This window comes from Arachis ipaensis, chromosome B3 (genome assembly GCF_059453495.1).
Source record: "Arachis ipaensis isolate K30076 ecotype BB chromosome B3, ASM5945349v1, whole genome shotgun sequence".
Taxonomy (NCBI): domain Eukaryota; kingdom Viridiplantae; phylum Streptophyta; class Magnoliopsida; order Fabales; family Fabaceae; genus Arachis; species Arachis ipaensis.
The window spans coordinates 128,324,112-128,346,686 of NC_142438.1; the positions used below are offsets into that span (position 1 = coordinate 128,324,112).

The window sequence follows — 22,575 nt, forward strand, 5'->3', positions numbered from 1 at the left end:
ACATGTATCTTTCCATATCAATGAATTTAAATTATTTATTACCGAAGTAAGTGTGAATGTTTGGTATTTTTTAGATTTTAGGGTAGTTGAATTGTTGAAATGAAATATTTTGTTAAGTGAAGAAAATCCTTTAAATTTAAAAAACAGAGAGGAGGCGCTACTGGTTGAGCAGTGGATGAGATTTAGCACTTGTAGGTTAAACGAAAATAAAATATAAAAAGAAGAATGCACTATGCACCAGCCGGGAATCGAACCCGGGTCTGTACCGTGGCAGGGTACTATTCTACCACTAGACCACTGGTGCCAATTTATGAGGCATATCAGAGCATTAGCATCAATAGTAACTATAACGTGCAGTAACATCTAATATCCACATTCTACGGGACACTGGTTATTGAACCATTAGAAATACAATGAAAACATAAATCACTATAGTTTCAAATCAAGCACAATCATACAGGCATCCGATTTGGATCTTCAATTTGGACTGTAGAATGTAAATTTGAACCATCTGGAATTCCTAAGGGGGGATCTATGCATGAACAATTATCAACATTATATAGCTCCCATTCTTTTATTCCACATTTCTGGAGCGCAGCAACTACCTTTGTCCTCTCTCTTTCATTTGGAAATGCTCCATCTGGACTAACAAGCACTGCTCCAGTATAAGACTGCCCTGCAGCTCTCGCAGCTCCATGATAGTGGAACAAACCCCAACTAAGATCATCGGCGACTTCCACGATTGTCCAATATTCATTTGAAACAACTCCATTATCCAATACACTGAAATGGAATGTCCCGGGTATCTTACCTCTCTTAACCCGGTATCTTCTCCTCCTCCAAACCATTTGTCCTTCTAATGTTTTTACCTGGAATACTGGTTCATACCAAAATGACCCTTTTGCTTTTCCCCTATAGAATAGTTGGTATTGACATGGAAATTGATCGTATGCCGGGTTCTGCCCGGCTACAACACGCCAGCTCCATTGCAAATTCCCCAACCAACCAACAAACAAATCTTCTGCCATTTCATAGTTTATGTCCTGCCCCCGAAACTTAACCATTGGAGGCACATACGGCTTGTTGGGGACTTCTGCTTCCAGCTCAAGACAGTTGTTTTTCTGTAATACACAGAGTGAAAAGGCTTCTAGGTTCGCACTTTCATATGAAGCAATACACCTATAGTTACATACTTGATCAACAGGACTGCACCGGTTCAAGCATTGAAGAGCTTTTCTACAATTAGGATCCAACAAGCAATTAAGTACCTGGCGGCCACAGTTCCTCAGCATGCACTTCAAGGTAGAAAAACCCTTTGCTCTCAAGTTCTTCAACACTGGAACTGGCCTTATATAAGCATTGATTAATACCAGCAAACAGAACCTTATATCATCAGAACTATGTCGATCCCATGCTTCGGATACAGTTTGCACTACTTTACTTGACTCTCCAGTTTTATCTGATTGAGAGTTTCCGAGCACTTCTCCAAATATACTTCCTTTCACTTGATTGTGAACTTCATAGCCTCCTAATTTGCTCTTCAAATCTGTTGTAGAGTCAAAGCATATTACATTTTGTATAGTTCTGCTGTGGATTTTAATCCACTCAATTGATTCCTTTCCTGTAACAGCAACAATCACCAATATATCAGCCTTCAGTAATTCACTCTGAAGTCTGAGAGCCTTTTGTTGATCAGATTGAATACATTCATCGGTAAATACAAGAAGTTCATATCCTTCGTCAACCCATTTCAGTCTTTCTGCCTGTAAAAAGGAATATTAATGGCACTCGACGCAACTGAAAAACTAAGCTCACTATCCATATAAAAAATTATCATGAAAACATATTAGATATTACAGCTCAGCAAAGGACGCATCACATGGAAATACAAAATGTTTTCAGCCACAAATCTGAATGCATTCTTTCATCCAAGCAAAACTGAATAAGATGTAATGAAATAATACAATCACATGGGAAGAATTGTTACTTAACAGTGTGAAGCATGACTTCTTGCCATAGTGCAGACTTGAGAGGGCTGACAGCACCATGGCCAACAACAGCCAGCATCCTCACCGGAGGCTCAGGCGGCTGCTCAGCCGTCACAGCGGAGACAACGGCAGGGGAAGCGTGAAGAGGATGAGGAAGAAACGAGCGAGAGGTGGCATGGCGACGAAGGAAAGAGGTTCCGAAGAATTTAGGTTTGTTTGGAAGAAAACCGATTCTTGTGTGAACCGGTGTCAGAAAACGTGGAGCATGCACTTTCAGAGACATCAAAACCTCTGTCTTCGCTCTTGAAAGAATAGAGAGAAGAGAACCTCTCAGCCAAACACTCGCTGCTTTTTATTCCTCCTGAATACCGGATAGGTACACGTACAACTGTCGTATTCCAGCTCCAGAATCTTTGGAACCTAGCTTCATTAGGATATTGAGCTTTTAATTTGATTTTTCTATTGGAAAATCGTATTTATCATTTTATTGCTCGCTTTTTGCTTAATGTCATAATGTGCCTCATTTCTCTATATTAAAATTTGAATCCGGAATTTTAAGAATCACTTGGGCAATTTTTTTTTTTTTTTGCAAAAAAGGTTGTTAAAGTGCTAGGTTAGAAAGATATTTTTTTGCTCGAGGCAACTCCGCTAAATTTATCCCACATAATTAGGTTTACACTGGCTATGCTATATTACACCTGATGAATATTTTTTTTATCAAATTTATATAATAATGTAATGTAATTAATTAGTTATTAATAACTAGGCAGGCAAAAAATCAGGGACAGGGACTCCCACATGGCCATAGCCCATAAGGATTAATGAATATAAATACTCGTAAAGCACAGTAGAAGGGGGGAAAACGAAATTTTTAATACTTTCAACTTCCAGTTTGAATCTGGAATTCGGAATACAAAGATCTTGAAAACTCGAACATTTCTTAAAAACTGACACCGGCGTTGCACTTCAAAATCATTCGTGTCTATTTATTAAAGAAACAAGATTTCACCATTATCCAAATGCAATAATTTCTAATGTACGCGAACATCTTGACATTTTTTAAATGAAGTTTCTGACGTCCAAAGATTTGACATCAGCCTTTTCCTCACCCTTGAACTCCTCCCTGAAATGGCAAGGAATACGAGGAAAAGTAAATATTAAAACAGTAAAATCCTGTGGTGGAAGCAAGAATCAATAATATAGCTAAATTCTAACCATCAGGAGAGAAGACATTAGTCCTCAATTTAGCGGAAAAAATGGTTGGTATATCAAGAGGTACAAACTTCGCCGATTTAGAATAAATTAATTGGTCACCATAACACTACGAAACACAGACACTTCGCTGAGTTGCTGTGTTTACGTGTTGGACACATTTCGGATACGACACTCACCGACACTCGTCCGACATGCATGTCTACTGTGTCCAACCGTATCTTAATAAAAAATATAAATTTTTTCTACAGACATGTTTAGACACACCTAAATACTATCATGTGTCCACGTGTACAGTTTTATTCTTAACATATATTCTTGAAATAAATTTAGAAATAGTATATATTATTATTTATTAAACAAAAAATATTTTAAATACTTTATATAATTAAAACAAGACATTAAAAATAATTAAAAAATTAATTTATGTTTTAATATCAATAAAATATCAAAATATCATTACGATTTATCTAAAAAATACTTTATATTTTATATATATGCGTGTCCCTGTGTCTTATGAGATTTTAAAATTCGCATGTCAGCGTGTCTCGTGTAGTATCGTGTCTCATGTACGTGTCAGTGTCCGTGCATCATAGCCATGACACATTCAAAAGCCATAAACCAAGAAAGCTATAGGAAAGGCGAAGGGATCGTTCTGTACCAGTTCCTTTGGAGTTAGAATCAAAATATAAAATAAGATTAATTATCATGCGCTTACAACAAAGCGTGTTCGGGGCTTGTGCATGCAAAAGTCTCCAGAGAAATGAGATGGGGAAAACATATATCAGTAAGATAGGGTGTCATGAGCAATACCTCTTCAATTGCGTTTCCATTGCCTCAAAAGCTTCTTTCTTCAGTTCCTGCAGTTGTGCTTTGGCTATTTTAAGCTCTAGCTGATCTTCCAACTTTGGTAGATCTTCTTTCCGAATTCCAAGTCTAAGATGTCACCGCCAAACATGAAAAAAGGAAAGAGAAATAGAAATATCATAGGTAATTACATTACAAACAAATTATGAATTGTTTTCAACTTATGTACCAAACCCAGTGGGTGAATTGGCAACTAAGTATAGACAATAGAATTCCCAAATAGTTGATAATATGATGCAAGGTGCACTGCCTATGAAAGAATGAAACTTGGTTAGTTTGATGAATTGACATCTTCCTTCCCCAAGTACAATATTCTCTATATTTAATCACAAATATCTATCTCCTCTACACAGCCAGAAGGATGACCACTTTCTGTTACTATGAGGATGATACATGCCACCCAAAGGGGAAAATGGTTTTGTGAAGTCACAAACAATTAGTCATAGAAAGAATCCTGTATAATCCAAGACAATGAAAGGGAATTTAAATAATATGAAAATTTGAAAGACTAGAATCTAGATGACACTTGATACAAGGCTGATAAATCAAAATAGGGTGAAGGGTGACTTACTTCTGATTAATCTTATCAAATTCTGCCAAGAGAAGGTCCATTCCTTTCTTATCATCTCTCAGTAGAGGTTTTTTCAACTCCTTTTCAACTTTGTCCAATGCTTCCATCATCATAGCCTCAGCGCCAAGATCATCCGTAAGACCATCCCTGTAAAATAGTATATAAATAAAATATAAAATGCCACGTGAAAAGAACTCAAGATATAAAGACAAGGGATGTTTGGCGTTATGTTGCCTTAAAACAAGAGAACAACAAGTACAAGAATTACATAACACATATCATACCTATTCTTGAACTTAGCATAAAGAACAAAGCATAACAATAAAATGACAAAGGTAACACATGAACAAGCACATATACAGTTACTAATGGATATAGTAGAATAGATCATCACGGACTTGATTCTTATTTCCCGCAAGGTTAAAAGATAAGTGCGAGCATCAGGAATATCTTGTGTTTCCATTTCAATGATTCCTTTGATACTTTGGGACTCTGAGAGCAAGTTTGCCCTGCAGGATGAACAAGGCATTATAATCAGAACTTTTTATAATAATAATAATAATAGTATTGAGCAGAGAATTACAATAAAACAAAAACTAAAAGAGAGTCTTACTTTTGCCTAACAGTTTTCATGACATTTGCGTACTGAGAAACAGCAGCTGGATCATCTGGATCAATGGTAATCTTTTCCTTCTTTAATATTCCCATGGCAGTCTCAAACTTGTTCTTCAACTCCACAAAAATGTTCTTTAGCATCTCTATTTCCCCATTCAATGAAGAGTGCATTGTCAGACAGTGACAGAAAAGACAAAAAAGGAAAGGCGGGGGGGGGGGGGGGGGGGAATAAATCGAAATAAGACTCGATGAAAGTCTAACTACTAGAATAAATAGAGCCCAAAATCTCACATCATCAATGAGCTCTCGTAAGCTCAAATTACCACTGGTGGATAAGAAATCAATTTGATAAAAAAAAATAATACAGATATACGGGAGAACTGACCATCTCCCTTGAGGGAAGGAGGGGCAGACCCTTTGGCAAAGTGACGAACAGGAATAGCATGCTCCTTTTGCAGAAATACTTGACTGGCATAGACCTATAAGAAGAGAGAGAAAATTCAGCACATGGCAACTAAATAGTCATCCCTTCTTAATAATGATGCATATCAACTAAAGAGAAAAGAGGAGGGGGGGGTGCTTAAGCATGAAAACAGGAGTTTCAGCTGCGAATTGAGGCAGGGACCAGAAGGAATACTTTGACAATGTTCAATCGTATGAAATTAAAAATAATAAGGAACCCAACCTAAACACAATTTGTTAGGACTTATGAGGGTCCAATCACGATGACGATGATCAAGGATCACAAAACCCAATACATTTATATGTTGACCATTTCCGGCTCCACCCAAATGCAAAAAGCATATTTCCCCAATCAATAGAATCAAAGGGTAAACAAAATTTATCGACATAAATTAACAAATGATATATACACCCAGCCATGTGAAAAAGAGGGGGGAAAACCCCTATTTTCCAAATATTAAGATACATAGTGCATTACGTATTTTCGAAAAAATTAACCAGAAGAGATATAGATCCCGACATTAAAGAGACAGAACCAGAAAGCACTAACATGAAAAAAATAAATGCAATAGCAACCAGGAAACAAGCCTAGCTACTCAATCGGGGAGAAGGAATAGAATGCATCAATTGGGAATCGAAGAAATGAAATGAGGTAATAATTGGAGAGATGAAAGATGAGAGAGAGAGACCAGCTTATTGGATTTGGAGAAGAGGCGAGAAGATAGTGCCATTGATGAATCGATCGAAGTTCAGTGGTGGTGCTGTTGAGCTTTATCGTCCTTTTAACGCTTAGGGTTCACTTTGATTCCCTTTGTCTCTGTGAGGGATGTGAGTGTTGTGTTATTGAGAGATTTCACAAAGTCAGGGAGCGGTAAGGTACGCCCTCCCGCATCCTATTACCGCATCTTCGGTTTAGCAGAGTCTTATATCTAAGCCCTCCGATTTCCGATATCTACGGTTCAAGTTCAACCATTTCTCCTTTTTTTTTTTTTCCAATAATGAAAAAATATACATAACATATATAATAAACAATTTAATTTTAATGCATCGAGATAAAGCTTTACACGTACATTTAATTACGAATTTTTTATTTTTAATATTTGAGTGGTAGTAATATTTTTTTAAAATATAAATTGTTTGGGTGTTATTCTTAAATGTAAAATCGTTTAACTAGAGAAACAGAAATCGGACGGTCCGATTTATTAGAAATACAGAAATCGGACCGTCCGATTTTTAGAGGTACACAAATCGAATCGTCCGATTTCTAGAGGTACACAAATCGAACCATCCGATTTGTGTTAAAAGAAATTAAAAATTTTGAAGTATAAAAATCGGACCCTCCGATTTGTATACTTTCTACAGCTTTGAAAAACACCAAAAATTACAATGTTAAGATATATCACCACTTTTACATTTATAACAAAAAAAATTAGCCTTCAATCACATGATGCTACATTAATAAAAATAACTATTTTTTATATTAATAGCATGAATAATAATCCAAAAAATATTATAATTGTACGATTGTATAAATTTTACATTATCAATTCATCAAAATTAAATTCATATAATAAATTCAAAAAAAAAAAAAACACAAAACATGATATTTACTTTCTTTCTGTATATGCTATGTATATTTTTAATATGTAGGTGTGTATCTTTTTTTCATACTCTTATTATGTACAATTTCAGTATGTACGTATGTAGGGACGGATTTAGGAATCTAAGAGTGGAGGGATTGAAAATTAAAATTTTGTATAATCAAATATAATGCTATATATTTAATAATAAATATAATTATAATTAATTTTTTGATTAAAAAAATTAATAAATACTTGTCAAATAAAATAATTATCTCAGTTTTTACAAATTTTTTTATAATTTTTTTATAGTTTTACATATAATAAAATATAAAATTATATATTTTTAAATATTTTGTTAATTAATTTACCTTATTAAGTATTTATGTGACAGTAAGTTATATTTTTATATTTTATATCATTAAAAAATATAACATAAAATAATATAAGTTAATTGTACTAACAATTTTGTTATGTAAATTTAAAATATATTAAAGTATTTTTATATAATATATAGGGATAAAAATTAATTAAAAAATAATAAAAAAGAAACAACTAAATAAAATTAGAAAAAATAATATTATCATAAATAATATTAAAATATTTTTTTATATAATTATAAATGTTAAAATTAATCTTAAAAAAATGTAAAAAAAATTCTAAATTAAATAAAAAATATAAATAATATAAATATATGTAAAGAAATAAATTTAAACCCTAATACATAAAGAATAGTAACTATTTTTACTATCATTATACTATTAAATTTGGTGGATTCTATGGTGCCTTTCATTGTGGTGCCTAAATTGTCTAACTTATCTTTATAAATAAAAAATAAAATGTATAAAATAAAAGTAAAATATTTAAAGTTTATTAAATATTATTTCTTTACCTTTTTTAGGAAGTTAGACACCATATCTTAGGCACCATAGCATTCACCGTTAAATTTTACTCTATACAATACATCTATTATAATAGTATATGAACTTTTAAAATTTGTTAGGGGAGGGGGGGACAAGACTTGCTGATGTCAGGGCATTTTGGTACTTTTTTCTTTACTATTTTAAGGTAGTTTCATGCATTTTCTTAGTAAATAAGCAAGTTTTGGGTGAACATACACTTACATCTTGATTCAAGCAAACATTGTGAACTTTACATGATTTCATGAGAATTATGCATAAATTGAATGATAAAATGGATGATGCATGATCTCATAACTTGAAACAAAGCTTTGATGTACTTTGTTTGTTTGATTTCAGGACAAAGGAAGCAAAGAAGAGCCACGTTAGCAGCCACGTTAGCTTCACTAACGTGACCACTAACGTGGAATGGGAGTGAGCTTGCAACATTAGTGGTAAAGTTACCACTAATAACGCCTTCAAATGCCATCATAACCCACGTTAGTTACACTAATGTGGGAACTAACGTGGAAGAAAGAGGGAGCTCTAACGTTAGTGGTAAAAGTGAACACCACTAACGTTCCAAAAGGCCACACTAAGCCATGTTAAGAGTCACGTTAATCCAATTAACGTGGAGTAAAGAGGAAGTTGCCAGCGTTAGTGACAATCACCTTTGTCACTAACGCTAGACCAAGCCTAGATTGCCTACGTTAGTGGTCACGTTAAGACCACTAACGTGAAGGGTAACGTGGAGCAATGAATGATAGGCCAACGTTAGTGACACTCACCTTTGTCACTAACGTTGGAGATGGAAAATACACCCACGTTAGTGGTCACGTTAAGGCCCTTAACGTGAGGCACTAACTTGGAAAGAAGGGGCGTTTTGAAGCGTTAGTGACAAAGGTAAGTGTCACTAACGCTCTCGAGCCTTGGCATGCCCACGTTAAGGGCCACGTTAGTTACACTAACGTGGACCATTAACGTGGAAGAGAGGGACAAATAGCAACATTATTGGTAAAAGTGAGTGCCAATAACGCTTGCGAAGGGCTAAGAGGCTACGTTAGTGGTTACGTTAGTACCACTAACGTTGAAGTTAATGTGGATCAACTAGTTTGGAACGTTAGTGACAAAGTTATCGCCACTAACGCTTTCGAACCCAAGTTTGCACTTAACGTTAACGCCACTAACATCCTAACTAACCTCCCATCATGCCTAACTCACACTTTCTTTGCAAGCAAAGCTGAGCCCACTAAAGACTGTAACTACTTCAACTAAAGATCAAGGGCCCATATCCAAGACTTGAAGAGCTAACTAGAAGATCAGAAGAGTAGTATATATAGGGATAGTTTTGAATTAAAAAGGGGATCGGGAACTTGAGAACTATACTCTGTATATTTTACTTTCTCTGCAACTTCTAGTTTATATTTTCAGAATGTACTTTTCATTTTTGCTTTCCATTTCCAGAGCTATGAACAACTAAACCCCTTTTCATTGGGTTAGGGAGCTCTGTTGTAATTTGATGGATCAATAATAGTTTTTATTCTTCTTCTTCTTTCTTTTCTCTTGATTTTACTAGAAAGCTTTCAATCTTCATCCAATTGGGTAGTTGTCTTGGAAAAGAAGCTATTCATACTTGGATCTCTTTGGAACCTTGGAAGAGGAATGAAGAGATCATGCTAGAAATGCTTTCTCATGTTGGACCAAATTGGGGTTTGGATGGATATAGTGACATATAATCCTACCAACACTTTGATTTGGGAATGCATGTGGTATAATCAGTGACCAAACTTCATCTCTTCCCATGAGCAATTAAATCAAGGAATTGAGCAATTGTTCAAGCTTAGAGAGATTGGGTTGCCAAGGAATTGGAATCCAATCACTTAAGATTGCCAAGGAGATCAATGAATGCATTGATTGAGGAAGAGATGAGAATGAACTTGATCCGGAGAATGCAACATCTCCTAAGCCCAATGAATCTCCCATTTCTGATCTTACCCATTCTCTTTATTTTCTTCCATTTACTTTTATGCTCATCTTTCCAAATCCCCATTTAAGATTCTGCAATTTACTTTCCGCCATTTACATTCTGCCATTTATTTCCAACATTTACATTTTCTGTTATTTACTTTCCCGCCATTTAATTTTCTGCAATTCCTCAACTCAACTTTTGCTTAGCTCAACTAGAACATTCCTCTAATTAAAGTTGCTTGACCAATCAATCCCTGTGGGTTTCGACCTCACTTTATTGTGAGTTTTTACTTGACGACAATTCGGTGTACTGTAGACCTCACTCTATTAGCTTAGTGTTAAAAGGTAAAATAGAGATATTAATCATATAATGACTTTTTATTCATGAAAATAAATTTCATTAAAATTTTAAATTGGGTCAATGAATTCATTTAACTAGAAAGATGGAAATTGAAAGAAATAAAAAATTAATATCAAAATCAACTTCAACTGATTGACCTATAGTGATAAAATTAAAATTCAATTTAGGAATAAAATAAGTATAAAAAAGATAAAAGTTAGACACTTTAGATTCTTTGTTACATCAAAGGTGGTCAAAAGTCAAAACCATTAAAAACCGGTTGGTTCGTACTTCAAATCAGACTTGACTCGCGTGGGTCTACAGTACACCCGCATGCTGGACCGTCGAAGAAACTCTCACAAAGGATTTGGATTCTCTAAAGTTTGAATTTCATTTTAGAGAGTAAAGTGTGATCTCTCACTATTTATTTTATAGGTGGGACCAAGAATAAATATGAGAAAGAAACCATTAAAGGGTAGAAGATCACACTTTACCCGTTAAAGTACAAATTTAAAATTTAGAGGATCCAAATTCTCTCACAAAATACACAAGTCCAAAAGTGAACTCATGGAAATTCAAACACGGATAAGCATGAATGCAAAAACTCTCCTTGCCGCTCAGCATGAATGCAAATATTAAATATATAATAAATTAAGAACGAATTTTTATTTTTTTATTCTTTTAAAACATGGATTTATATAAATACCAAACAAATAACAATACATGATACATAAACAAATTGATATATTGGTATTGATTGTGTGATTTTTTGTTTTTTTTTTTGTTCATTTAAATTGAAAAAAATATTTTATTACTAGTGACTAATTTTTTGTTTTTTTACATCATAAATTAAATCTAAGAATTGATATTTAATTGTTATTGATATATTTTTAGAAATTATTTATTTTAACTTTTAATTTTATTTTTATTTTTATAATTTTATATTTTTTATTTAATTATGACCGAGTCAATCGGGTGAATCAATAATCCATCGGTTGAACCAATGATCTAGTGACTCAGTTATATGACTGAGTTAATTACCGGTTTGATTCTGATAACTATGGTTCTTTGGACTATGGATAAGATAGTTGATATCTTTACCAAGACTCATCATCTTATCTGATTTTGAAATCTAGTATCCAAATTCAAAATTATCTCTTTAACTCCAATTTGAGTTTGAGAAGGAATATTAGAGTATAATATATGGTTAGTGAATTATGTTAGTATAGTTGGTATAATGGAAAGTTAGTGTAGTAGATTTATTGTAGTTGTAATTGTGTATGTGTAGTAGCCTAGTAGGTGTGGCAATTTTTTTTGGTGGTAAAATCAGTGGCAGTTTTATAGGAGCGTCTAAGATAGTCTTGGTCCTCCAAGGTTTTTTTTTTAATTAGTAGTAGTATTGTTATATGTATTTAGTATAATTTGTATTGGGATATTGACAATTGTAATTTGCTAATAGTAGTAGTAACTAGCAAGTAGCCCATTATAATTAAAGAGAAAGTATTGGGAGACAATAATATTAGTGTATAATATGTATAATAGGGGTATAAAAGAGAATAAGATGATATCATAATTAATTTAATTAATTTTTAATAATTACTCATTTTAAATTCAAACATTAGGGTCAATTTTTTTAACATTAACCCTAATTCTAATTCTCTCTCAGCGTCGTTCTTCTCCTTTTTTCTCTCCCCTCTTTTTCCCTTGTGTTGCCACCTTCCACTGCACCAAGCCTCCCCCTCGTGTAGCCCTCCTCAATCGCACCTCAGCGAGCGCGTCCTCTCTCATGTCGTCCTCCACCATGCTGCCGCAACACCGGCCATCGTTAGCGCGGCCGTTGTAACCATCCTACTCCATGAGGCATGTGATTTCCAATTCTTTACAGCGTTCATTGACACGTATAGGTTCATATATATATGTAGCATAGATAACAAATTAGAATTAGAACACGTAGCGCAAAACTTTTCTTTTAGTACTTTCAAGCGATGAATGATAAACCACTATTTCATGGTTTATCTTGTGCTCAATTGAGTGGTTTTTATCAACTCTTTACCCACTTATTCATTCAAAATGCATGGTTTTACAATTCCTTCCCAGAATTTGTGCTATGATTGAAAATATGTTTCTTTGGTCTTAATTTGCTAATATTAATCCTCTCCTATTACCATTAGATGCCTTGATATGTGTGTTAAGTGATTTCAGAAATTACAGGGCAGGAATGGTTTAGAGGATGAAAAGGAAGCATGCAAAAGTGGAAGGAATACAAGAAGTTGGAGAAATTGCTAAGCTGTCCAGCCTGACCTCTTCGCACTCAAACGGCTATAACTTTAGCTACAGAGGTCCAAATGACGCGGTTCTAGTTGCGTTGGAAAGCTAACGTCCGGGGCTTCGATTTGATATATAATATGCTATAGTTTCCCTGACGCTAAGCAACGCGACCGCGTGCTCCATGCGGCCGCATCGCAGTGACGGAAATCCAGCGTGGTTGAATTCGAGACCAGCGAATTCTGGGCTGTTTCTGACCCAGTTCTCGACCCAGAAAATACAGATTAGAGGCTATAAAGTAGAGGAATACATCCATTCATGAGGAAGCTTTCACATTCATAATTTTAGGAGTAGATGTAGTTTTTAGAGAGAGAGGTTCTCTCCTCTCTCTTAGGATTAGGATTTAGGACTTCTCTTAGTTTTAGGAGTGACTCTCAATCCCAAGTTCAATGTTCTTTTTATTTCTCTTCTCACTTTTGTTTATGACTCTTTATGATTGATTTTCTATTTTAATATATTTTGAGGTATTTCAGACTTATGATTGCTCTCTTTAATTTATGTTACTGTCGCTTCCCATCTGAATGCATTTTTATTCCGATAAATTTACTTTTTCCCTTTTGGTCTTGGTTAAGAAAGCAGTAACTCAGGAGTTACCTTATCTCAATATAATTGATAACTGTTATCTTTGCTAATTGAACTGAACTTCAAATAATCTCAACCTTTTCTTAGGAAATAAATAGGATTCGAAAATCAAACTAATTAGTCCCTTGACTTTCCTTTGCTTTAGTAAAGGTCAACTAAGTGGAATTAAGATTCAACTTTCATTATTATTGATAAGGATAACTAAGTCTGGACTTCTAATTTCTTATACCTTGCCAAGAGATTTTATTATTGTTATTTTATTTTACTTGTCATTTAAATATACCTGTGCCCATTGCCCAAACTCAACATTCCCCAGAAAACTCATAACCAATAATAAATACACCTCCCTGCAATTCCTTGAGAAGACGACTCGAGGTTTAAATACTCGGTTATCAATTTTAAAGGGGTTTGTTACGTGTGACAACCAAAACGTTTGTACGAAGGGATTTCTGTCGGTTTAGAGACTATATCTACAACGCGACTGTTTTTATGAAATTCTTTACTGGCAAAAATCCTAACGTCAAAATGGCACCATTGCCGGAGAATTGCAAACGTGTGCCTTATTATTGGTTATTGTAAATATTTTATTTTTGCTTGTTTATTTGTTTTTTATTTTTATTTTTATTTTTGCTTTTTCTTAAATTAAGAGGTTATTGGTTTTTATTTTAAAATTTTTATCTTATCTTATCTTATTTCAAAAATCAAATTTAAAAATTTTCAAATTTTAAATTTCAAAAAATTTAAAATTCAAATTTTAAATTTTAAAATTCAAATTCAAAATTTAATTTTCAAATTCAAAATTTAAATAACCTTTTAATTTCAATTTGTTTTTATTTTTGTTTTTAATTTTTATTTGCTACTATGAACTCTCACCCCTTTGGCTATGAGTCTGGTTACAATAATGTTGCAGGAAGAAGAAATTACAATGAGAACAGGCATCAAGGTTGGAACAATCAAAGATGGGAGGAGTCACAAGGATTTAATCAACCCTCATGGCAACAACCACCTCCAATGGACTATCAACAACCACCACCATATGCCTATGAACCCTTTCCTCAACATAACTTTGGACCACCACACTCACAAGCCCCTTTCCGCCATTCACCTCCATATAACCCCAACCCTCAACCACCATACCAACCACCTTATGAGCCATATGAACCATATATAGAACCACCCCAATTCCAACCCAATTACTCACAAGAACCACCACTTCAATATTCACCATCTCCATATCCATCAATCCAAGAGCACTATGATCCTATTTATGAAAGCTGAGTGTATCAAAAGACAAAGGATCGTCTCAAGGAAATAGTGGATCGATGTCAGGCAACCATTCGTCAATTGGGGCAAGCAATAATGAGTCAATTAGCTTCCCGACGTTCGGACACTCAAGGAACCCCCATGGCTTCATGTGGACAATCTAATGAAGAACGTAGTATGAAGGAGATACTAAAAACTCTAGTGAACAGTACGGAGCATGACTTTGTACTGGAACAAGTAGAGGAAGCCGAAATTATTGAAGAAGAAGAATTGGTTGAAGACTTAGGAGATGCAGAACCTCCATGGGAAAGTCCAGTTATAGAACCTCCTTCCAAGGCTGATGGTTTCAGTGGCTAAGAGAAGGGGGGTTGAATCTTAGCCACCTTTTTGGTTGCTAACACTTGCTGAATTCAGAGGAGACTTTTCTGTTTTGGCTCGTCCCTGGACACGAGACTTTTTCTTTTATCTCATCTCTAGTCACGAGACTTTTTGTTTTGTCTCGTCACTTTGCACGAGACATTTTTAGTTTTTGCTCTTGTGCAGTAGAAAACAGAAATGAAGTAGGAGAGAAGAAAGATTACACCCAGATATATCCTGGTTCAGCTGCTAAGTGCAGTGCAGCCTACATCCAGTCTCCATCACAACAATGATGGAATTTCACTATAATCAACTTGATTACAAACTGTAAAGTGCTAACCCAACTTACAAGGGGATTCCCACAGAATCATGAAACACAACATAGATGAACAAAGGAACTCTAAGATATCTATGGCTTTTTCTTTTAATTTTGAACTCTCTGCCTTTTTCCGCTCTATGGCTTTTTCATACAAACCTCACTGTTTGCCTTTTTCCATGAGACTCAAGACATGACAAAATTAAACAGAAAAATACAAAACTGAATACATTGAAGGAGAAGAGAAAACTGTTAGCTCAGGTAGCTCTGAGAACACTGTGCCTTTCACTCTCAAATTTTCTCCTTGCTTCAAACAGTGGTTGTTCACCCTTAATATAGAAGAGGGAAGCCTCCACTTATTGAAGCCAACAACCGAACCAACTTCTTCCTCCTTCAACTAACAGAACCGGTTCGGCCACATAGAGAGAGAAGAGATAACCATGCAAAACCCAACATGCAATTACCTCTAGTCCTTTCTTGATCATCACCCTTCATCAATCCGAGCTCTCCATCCTTGGCTTGCTCTCCAAGATGAATTTCTGGCCCTTGATGCTTCATGATGATGATGACTTCATCTGCTTCAATCTCTGCCTTAACCATCACTTCGCCACTCTAGCTACTCCCTGTGGTGGTTAAACAGAATCAAAGACAAGCCATGCTTCAAGAATCTCCCTTGCTGGCGGAATCTTTACCTTCCATTTTTGAGCATGAAGAACTCAAGATAACCTCACCAAATCTAACCACATTTGGCGTGTATCTTAGCCACAACTCATTTTTATTTTAGTATCTTTTCTTGCCATCATTAGCTTGATGGTCTTGATGCATGCAACTTCTTCTTTTTGATAGTTGATGAACATTGCTTCCATTGTTTCCTGGACAAGGACCGAAGAAGAAGCAAGAAAGAGATGGGAGAGAATGTGAAGTTAAAGTAAAAGCAATTAAATGAAAATGAAACATATTGATAGATTGCTTTTACTTCCCTTGCTTTGAGTAGCGTATAGCATTAATCATAATGATTCCCTATCAAATCAAATTCAAGTTCTCTCTCATGTTTCCAATGCTAGCTTATTAAGTTTTGAAATCCATTCTTAGCAAGCAATGGAATCCATTGGAAAGCATGAAGCCTATTTGCTTTCTTAGTTTCGGACCAGGCTTGGAAGCATTCATCACTAATAAGACTTGGGCTTGTAGTATTGAAATTAAAGCTGGCCCAATTAGTTAACATTTGCTTTCCTGATGAATTTTGTTTCAGATCAAGCATGAAAAAAAATTAACCATGGGCTTGGTTGTAACAACATTAAGCTTGGCCCATTTAATAATTCAGCCTCATGGTATGAGAGACATGTAGCAAGGCTGATTATTGGGCTTAAACCAAAAACTCATTTTTCGGCCCAACATAAAATCTGCACAACAAAATTATCAATTTAGCAAATATGAATTAAGATCAAATTAATAATTTTGTATTTAAATATTTTAATAATGTTTGTTCATCATCAAAATTAAATAAGAGTTTTCCAAACTCATCAATCTCCCCCTTGATGACAAACATTATTAAAATTGAAATGGAAAGAAATTTAAAGATTGAGTAAAGAATACTCCCTTTGATTTTGAATTTCTCCCCCTTTCTAAATGTCACATTGCTCCCCCTTGATGTGTGCTTATTTTACCAAGGGAAGCACTAACCTGTAACATTTAAATCAAGCTTAGAGAACAATGTTATTTAGCATATTTTATGATGCTAAATGCTTGATTTATGAGCAGTTTTAATTTATAATCAAAATTCATTTGATATCATAAGTTGATTTTCTGCTCAAGCAAAAAAATTATCCAAATATTTTCCAAACATTTCCTGTTAGTGTATCAGAGCAAAACAAAATGATGGAAAAAATATTTGAAGTACACATGATCAAAACAAGGCAGTTTTAATACATTACACAATTTAAAGGAACTGCCAAAAATAAGTTTTCAATTCAATAAGTTTATAAATGATGAGTCAACAGCCAAGCATTGAAGATAAATCAAACATCATTATAAACCAAATGCCAAATTAATATTAACTAATCATGATAAACCAAATGCTTCATGCAGTTTAAACAGCAGTGATCATAGTAAAACAAATGCTATAACATCATTCATTCTTTGAACACATGCATTCTTTGAATCAAGGGTGATCATAAATTTTCAATTTTGAAAACTTCATCCCCTGTTCTCATCCCCTGTTTTTCTAGCCCCTGTTTTTGTTCCAATTTCAATTTTTGGAACATAAATTTCCTCTCCCTTTTGTCATCATGGGGGTGCCTGCACAAAACATGATCAACATAGCAAAATATCCAAAGTCAAGTAGCAAAAGTATATCACAGTATTTTAGAGATTATCCTAGAGCAGTGAGTATCAAGTCATGCTCCTACAAAAAACAGATTGAGCCTAATGGAGCCAATATCAAACAGAGTAAAAACAGTCATTCAATCAGAAAAATTAATAGCTTCTTCCTCAGCGCCTCCTTCACTTTCATCTTCCAGATCATCCTTAAGAGATGCTAGCATCAGGCCGACCCTTTCTTTGCAATTTTTCCAAGCTTTCTCGCTCTCAGAGGCTTGCTTGCGAGTCTCTTTGTGAGTTTGAATCATCATATCTGCCATGTTTGAGAATTCACCCAAAATTTCTTTGATGGATTTGACTGTTTTGGAAGACTCTGGCCGAGTCTCATTGTCACTGTCTGAAGCCACAGATTTGCCCCCTTTGGTTCCTTTAGTCGCTCATCCTCCTCTAATGGAGGATACTTTGTTTTCCACTGCGTCATTCAACAAATCAACTTTAAAATATTCAAAAATTCTTGTTAAAAATATACCATAAGGCAGATTAGCCTTTTTGGTGCTTCTAACAGAATCCCACATATGCCTAATCATGATATAGCCAAAAGATATAGGAGTAGAGGTAACCAAAGCAAATAATATGAGACAGTCAAAAAATGTTACTCGGTTGTGTGAGCCGCTTTGGGGAGTCAAGATATGGGTGATGATTCGGTGAAGCAGAGAGTTGACTGGTCCTAGAGCTTTGTGGGTTGGAATCATTCCATGTAAGCCAGAAAGGTTCTCGCAAATGTGCTGAATAACTGCTTTGTATGAAACACCAACTTGTGTGTCCCATTTGTCTACCATATATGCTCGTGGTCCTTCATCCTTGAAGCCCAGGGCCGCTCCAATGGTCTCAGAATCAAGGGCTATTTGAACCCTTTTGACATAGGAATGAAGAGTGCCATCAATGAGTCACATATTGGCGTAGAACTCTCGGACAAGGCCAGGATAGACTGGTTTTTGAATGAGAAGAAGAGGCTTCCAGTTGAGGAGTTCAAACAGAGAAGAGATGTTGATGCCCTTATTAGTGAAAGTGTCGAGATTCACAAGGTAGGTTGTACATAGATGACGTTTTTCCATAACCTCATTGTGAAACTCAAAAGAAGTGCAAGAGTTGAATCTGCTAGGGTCAAAGTGGGAGTGAGTCTTGCCATACTTGTTTCTGAATTCCAGGGATTCCAAGTTTAGTGGTTCGGTGGTGTCATGAAGAGCAAAACCCTTCGACTTTTGAGCACTCTTCCCGGATGCATGGGGAGTTGATCTCTTTGGTGGTGATTGTGGAGGTGAAGGAATGGGAGAAGTATGAGACTCCTCTTCTTCCGTCACGGGAACACTTTTCTTCTTCCTTGAGGAAGTTTTTGTGGAAATGACTTTTCTTCTCATTGTGTCTGTGCGTTTTGATGGGGGTGAGGGTGATGAAGATGATGTAGAATGGATGTGAATGTGGGTGTGTGATTGTGGAGTAGACTGTTTTTGAGAGAATAGAAGCCTTTCACTTTTTCTTGGCGCGGTTTTCTTTTTCATGGTGATGGAGGAATGAAATATGAAAGGTTATGGAGATAACCGAATTGAGTGGAAGGGAGGTGTATGGTAAGTGATGCATTTAATGAGGGTTGGAGAGAGAATATGGAGTGAGTAATGGGCAGTTAATGACCATTATGGGTGGTTATTACCCAAAAAATGATTTCCCTTTTAACTTTTGAAATCTAAAACTGAAAAGTTGTTGCCTTAAATCAAGGGATTAGATGGAGAGAAGGATTTTGATTTGACAATAACCACTTCCAAAAAGATTTGATGACACAAGAAGAAGATTCTTATTTGTAGAGAGATAACTACCATAACTGTTAAGGTGGGGTCAAGGAATTTTGGTGGGGCCCATAAAATTTGAACTTCAGCGTTGCCTCCCCCTTGATCATAGCTCCTCCAACAAGCTTGCATTTTTATCTCGTCCAAATATGCAGATGCGGAAATGTATTCTGCTTCAGCGGTGGATAGAGCCACTGTGGCTTGTTTCTTGCTTGACCACATGTTGAGTGAGCTTCCAAGGAAGCAACACATTCTGGATGTGCTTCTTCTATCCACTCTATCTCCCGCATAATCTGCATCACAAAACCCTACTACACAAAATTCATCAGATTTAGGATACCACAAGCCATAATTACAAGTTCCTTTAATGTATCTAATGATGCGTTTAACAGCCGTAAGATGGGATTCTTTTGGGTGAGATTGAAATCTTGAGCATACATCCACACTTTGAACAATATCCGGTCTAGAGGAAGTAAGGTACATGAGTGATCCTATCATTCCCCTATACCTTGTTTCATCCACGTCTTGACCATCATCATCCTTTTCAAGTTTTGTGTTAGGATGCATTGGTATACTCATTGCTTTGGAATTTTCTAGGCCAAACTTTTTAATAAGTTCTTTTGCATATTTTCCTTGGTAAATAAAAGTACCACTAGGAGTTTGTTTAATTTGGAGGCCAAGAAAGAAGGTAAGCTCTCCCATTAAACTCATTTCAAACTCACTAGTCATGAGTTTTCCAAACTCTTCACACAAGGAAATGTTGGCCGAACCAAATACAATGTCATCAACATAAACTTGAACAAGGAGTATATCATCATTAGATGCTTTAATGAATAAAGTAGTGTCGGTGGTACCCCTTTGAAATTTATTTTCCAACAAGAAGGCACTAAGCCTTTCATACCAAGCTCTTAGAGCTTGTCTAAGACCATAAAGAGCCTTAGTTAATTTAAAAACATGATTTGAAAACTCTTTATGTTCAAAACCGGGGGGTTGTGCCACATACACTTCTCTATCAATAAAGCCATTAAGGAAAGCACATTTAACATCCATTTGAAACATTTTGAAACCTTTATGGGCGGCATAGGCAAGAAGCAACCGAATTGCTTCCATTCTAGCTACCGAAGCAAAAGACTCATCAAAATCTATACCCTCTTCTTGATCGTAACCTTGGGCCACTAATCTAGCCTTGTTACGAACAACTTGTCCATCCTCACCAAGTTTGTTTTTAAATACCCACTTAGTACTAGTTACCTTCTTACCATCCGGATGAGGTACTAATGTCCAAACCTCATTCTTGTCAAATTGAGCTAGCTCCTCTTGCATGGCCTTGACCCATGATGGATCTTCAAGAGCTTGTTTGACATTGTTGGGCTCCATTTGTGACAAGAAAGCAAAGTTGTTAGGTTCGGTTTGCCTTTTGGTGGAGGATCTTGTTGTTACACCATGAGAGGGATCACCAATGATGAAGTCATGAGGATAACCCCTCATAGACTTCCATTCTCTAGGCTTTCGGACAGGTGTAGAGCTTTGATTAACTTCTGGTGGTCTCGCTGTTTCAGTTGCTCGTGCCTGCTCAGGAGACAAAATGGAAATGTCTCCTCCAATCTGACGAGACAAAACTGGGCTGACAGATTCTTCATTTTGCACAGATTTAGGATTTTCTTTATTTGTTCCAGCCTCTTTACAATCTGAATCAATATCCTTCACAATACTGGGAATTAAGTTAGAATCACAAAAAGTAACATGTATGGATTCCTCTATTGTCCTATGCTCCTTGAGATAAATTCTATAGGCCTTGCTTGTGGTGGAATATCCAACAAACATTCCTTCATATGATTTTGGATCAAATTTTCCAAGGTTTTCCTTATTGTTAAGCACAAAGCATTTGCATCCAAAAACATGAAAATACTTAAGATTTGGAGGGGTTCCTTTCCATAGCTCATATGGTGTTTTCTTTAACCATTTTCTAATGATTGTTCTATTCAAAATATAACATGCTGTATTCACAGGTTCAGCCCATAAGAATTTAGGAATTTCACTCTCACATAACATAGCCCTAGTCATTTCTTGAAGGCTTCTATTCCTTCTTTCAACCACCCCATTTTGTTGGGGGTTCTAGGGCATGAAAAATTATGAGAAATCCCTAAGTCATCACAGAATTTTTCAAAATCTTAATTTTCAAATTCTCTTCCATGATTACTTCTCAAATGGGCAATTTTCAAATCCTTTTCATTTTGTATTTTCTTACAAAGGGTGGAAAAAGCATGAAAGGCATCATTCTTATGTGCAAGGAAAAGTACCCAACCAAATCTAAAGTAATCATCTACCACTACAAGACCATAGTGTTTACCTCCTAAACTTTGAGTTCTAGTAGGACCAAAAAGATCAATATGTAACATTTCTAATGGCCTTTTGGTTGAGATTCCGTCTTTTGATTTAAAAGAGGATTTTACTTGTTTGCCCAATTGGCAAGCATCACAAGTAAGATCCTTATCAAACTTGATGTTTGGAATTCCTCTAACCAAATTTCTTTTGACTAGCTTAGAAATTTGATACATGCTAGCATGTCCCAACTTTCTATGTCCTAAGCCATTGTAATAAAAAACAATTTTATAAACCTTGTCACCGATCATTTTTTCACCAAAAAAGCATTGAATGGGAAAGTGTCCATTCCGATTGCATAGTCTACAAAATCTTGGAGTTGCTGTTTTGTTAAAGTAGGTGGGATCTTGAAATCTTGTATCATTAGAAGATGAAGCAATATTTTCAAAATGTGATTTTTCAGATTTATAGAATCCCAACCCAGCTTTATCATAAAGAGGTTTTTGACTAGCCAAGATGTGATTCAGACTTTCGGAACTTTGGGTGAATTTGGCTAAGTCTTCCTTAAGTCTTTTAACCTCTTTAAGCAACTCTTCATTTTGCTTAAAGCAATCCACATATGCAAGAACAAAATGGTTACTTTCACAGCTTCTAACTTGGGCTCTTAACTGCTTATTCTCTTCAACAAGATCACAAGCAGTTTCGGCCTCTCTCACCTTTTCTTTTAGAAAACTGTTTTCAGCCTTAA

At 35.4% G+C, this 22,575-nt stretch overlaps 2 protein-coding genes and 1 non-coding gene across 3 annotated transcripts; all 3 read right to left on the minus strand.

The window, feature by feature from the left end:
* Positions 1 to 233: 233 nt before the first annotated feature.
* On the minus strand, positions 234 to 304 carry TRNAG-GCC (transfer RNA glycine (anticodon GCC)). The gene has a single exon. It is a non-coding gene; the product is annotated as a tRNA-Gly (tRNA).
* Positions 305 to 394: 90 nt separating this feature from the next.
* LOC148572415 (violaxanthin de-epoxidase, chloroplastic-like) lies at positions 395 to 2,412 on the minus strand. Its single transcript, XM_088507968.1, has 2 exons — positions 1,993 to 2,412; positions 395 to 1,763 (listed from the first exon to the last, which is right to left on the minus strand). The coding sequence occupies exons 1-2, from the start codon at positions 2,269 to 2,271 to the stop codon at positions 453 to 455; spliced, it is 1,590 nt and encodes a 529-aa protein (XP_088364094.1). The 5' UTR covers positions 2,272 to 2,412; the 3' UTR covers positions 395 to 452.
* A 429-nt stretch (positions 2,413 to 2,841) lies between these two features.
* On the minus strand, positions 2,842 to 6,639 carry LOC107631140 (putative ATP synthase 24 kDa subunit, mitochondrial). Its single transcript, XM_016334482.3, has 7 exons — positions 6,405 to 6,639; positions 5,639 to 5,732; positions 5,252 to 5,396; positions 5,037 to 5,147; positions 4,639 to 4,785; positions 4,014 to 4,136; positions 2,842 to 3,111 (listed from the first exon to the last, which is right to left on the minus strand). Exons 1-7 carry the CDS (start codon positions 6,444 to 6,446, stop codon positions 3,048 to 3,050), a joined length of 726 nt encoding a protein of 241 aa, XP_016189968.1. The 5' UTR covers positions 6,447 to 6,639; the 3' UTR covers positions 2,842 to 3,047.
* Positions 6,640 to 22,575: the final 15,936 nt, after the last annotated feature.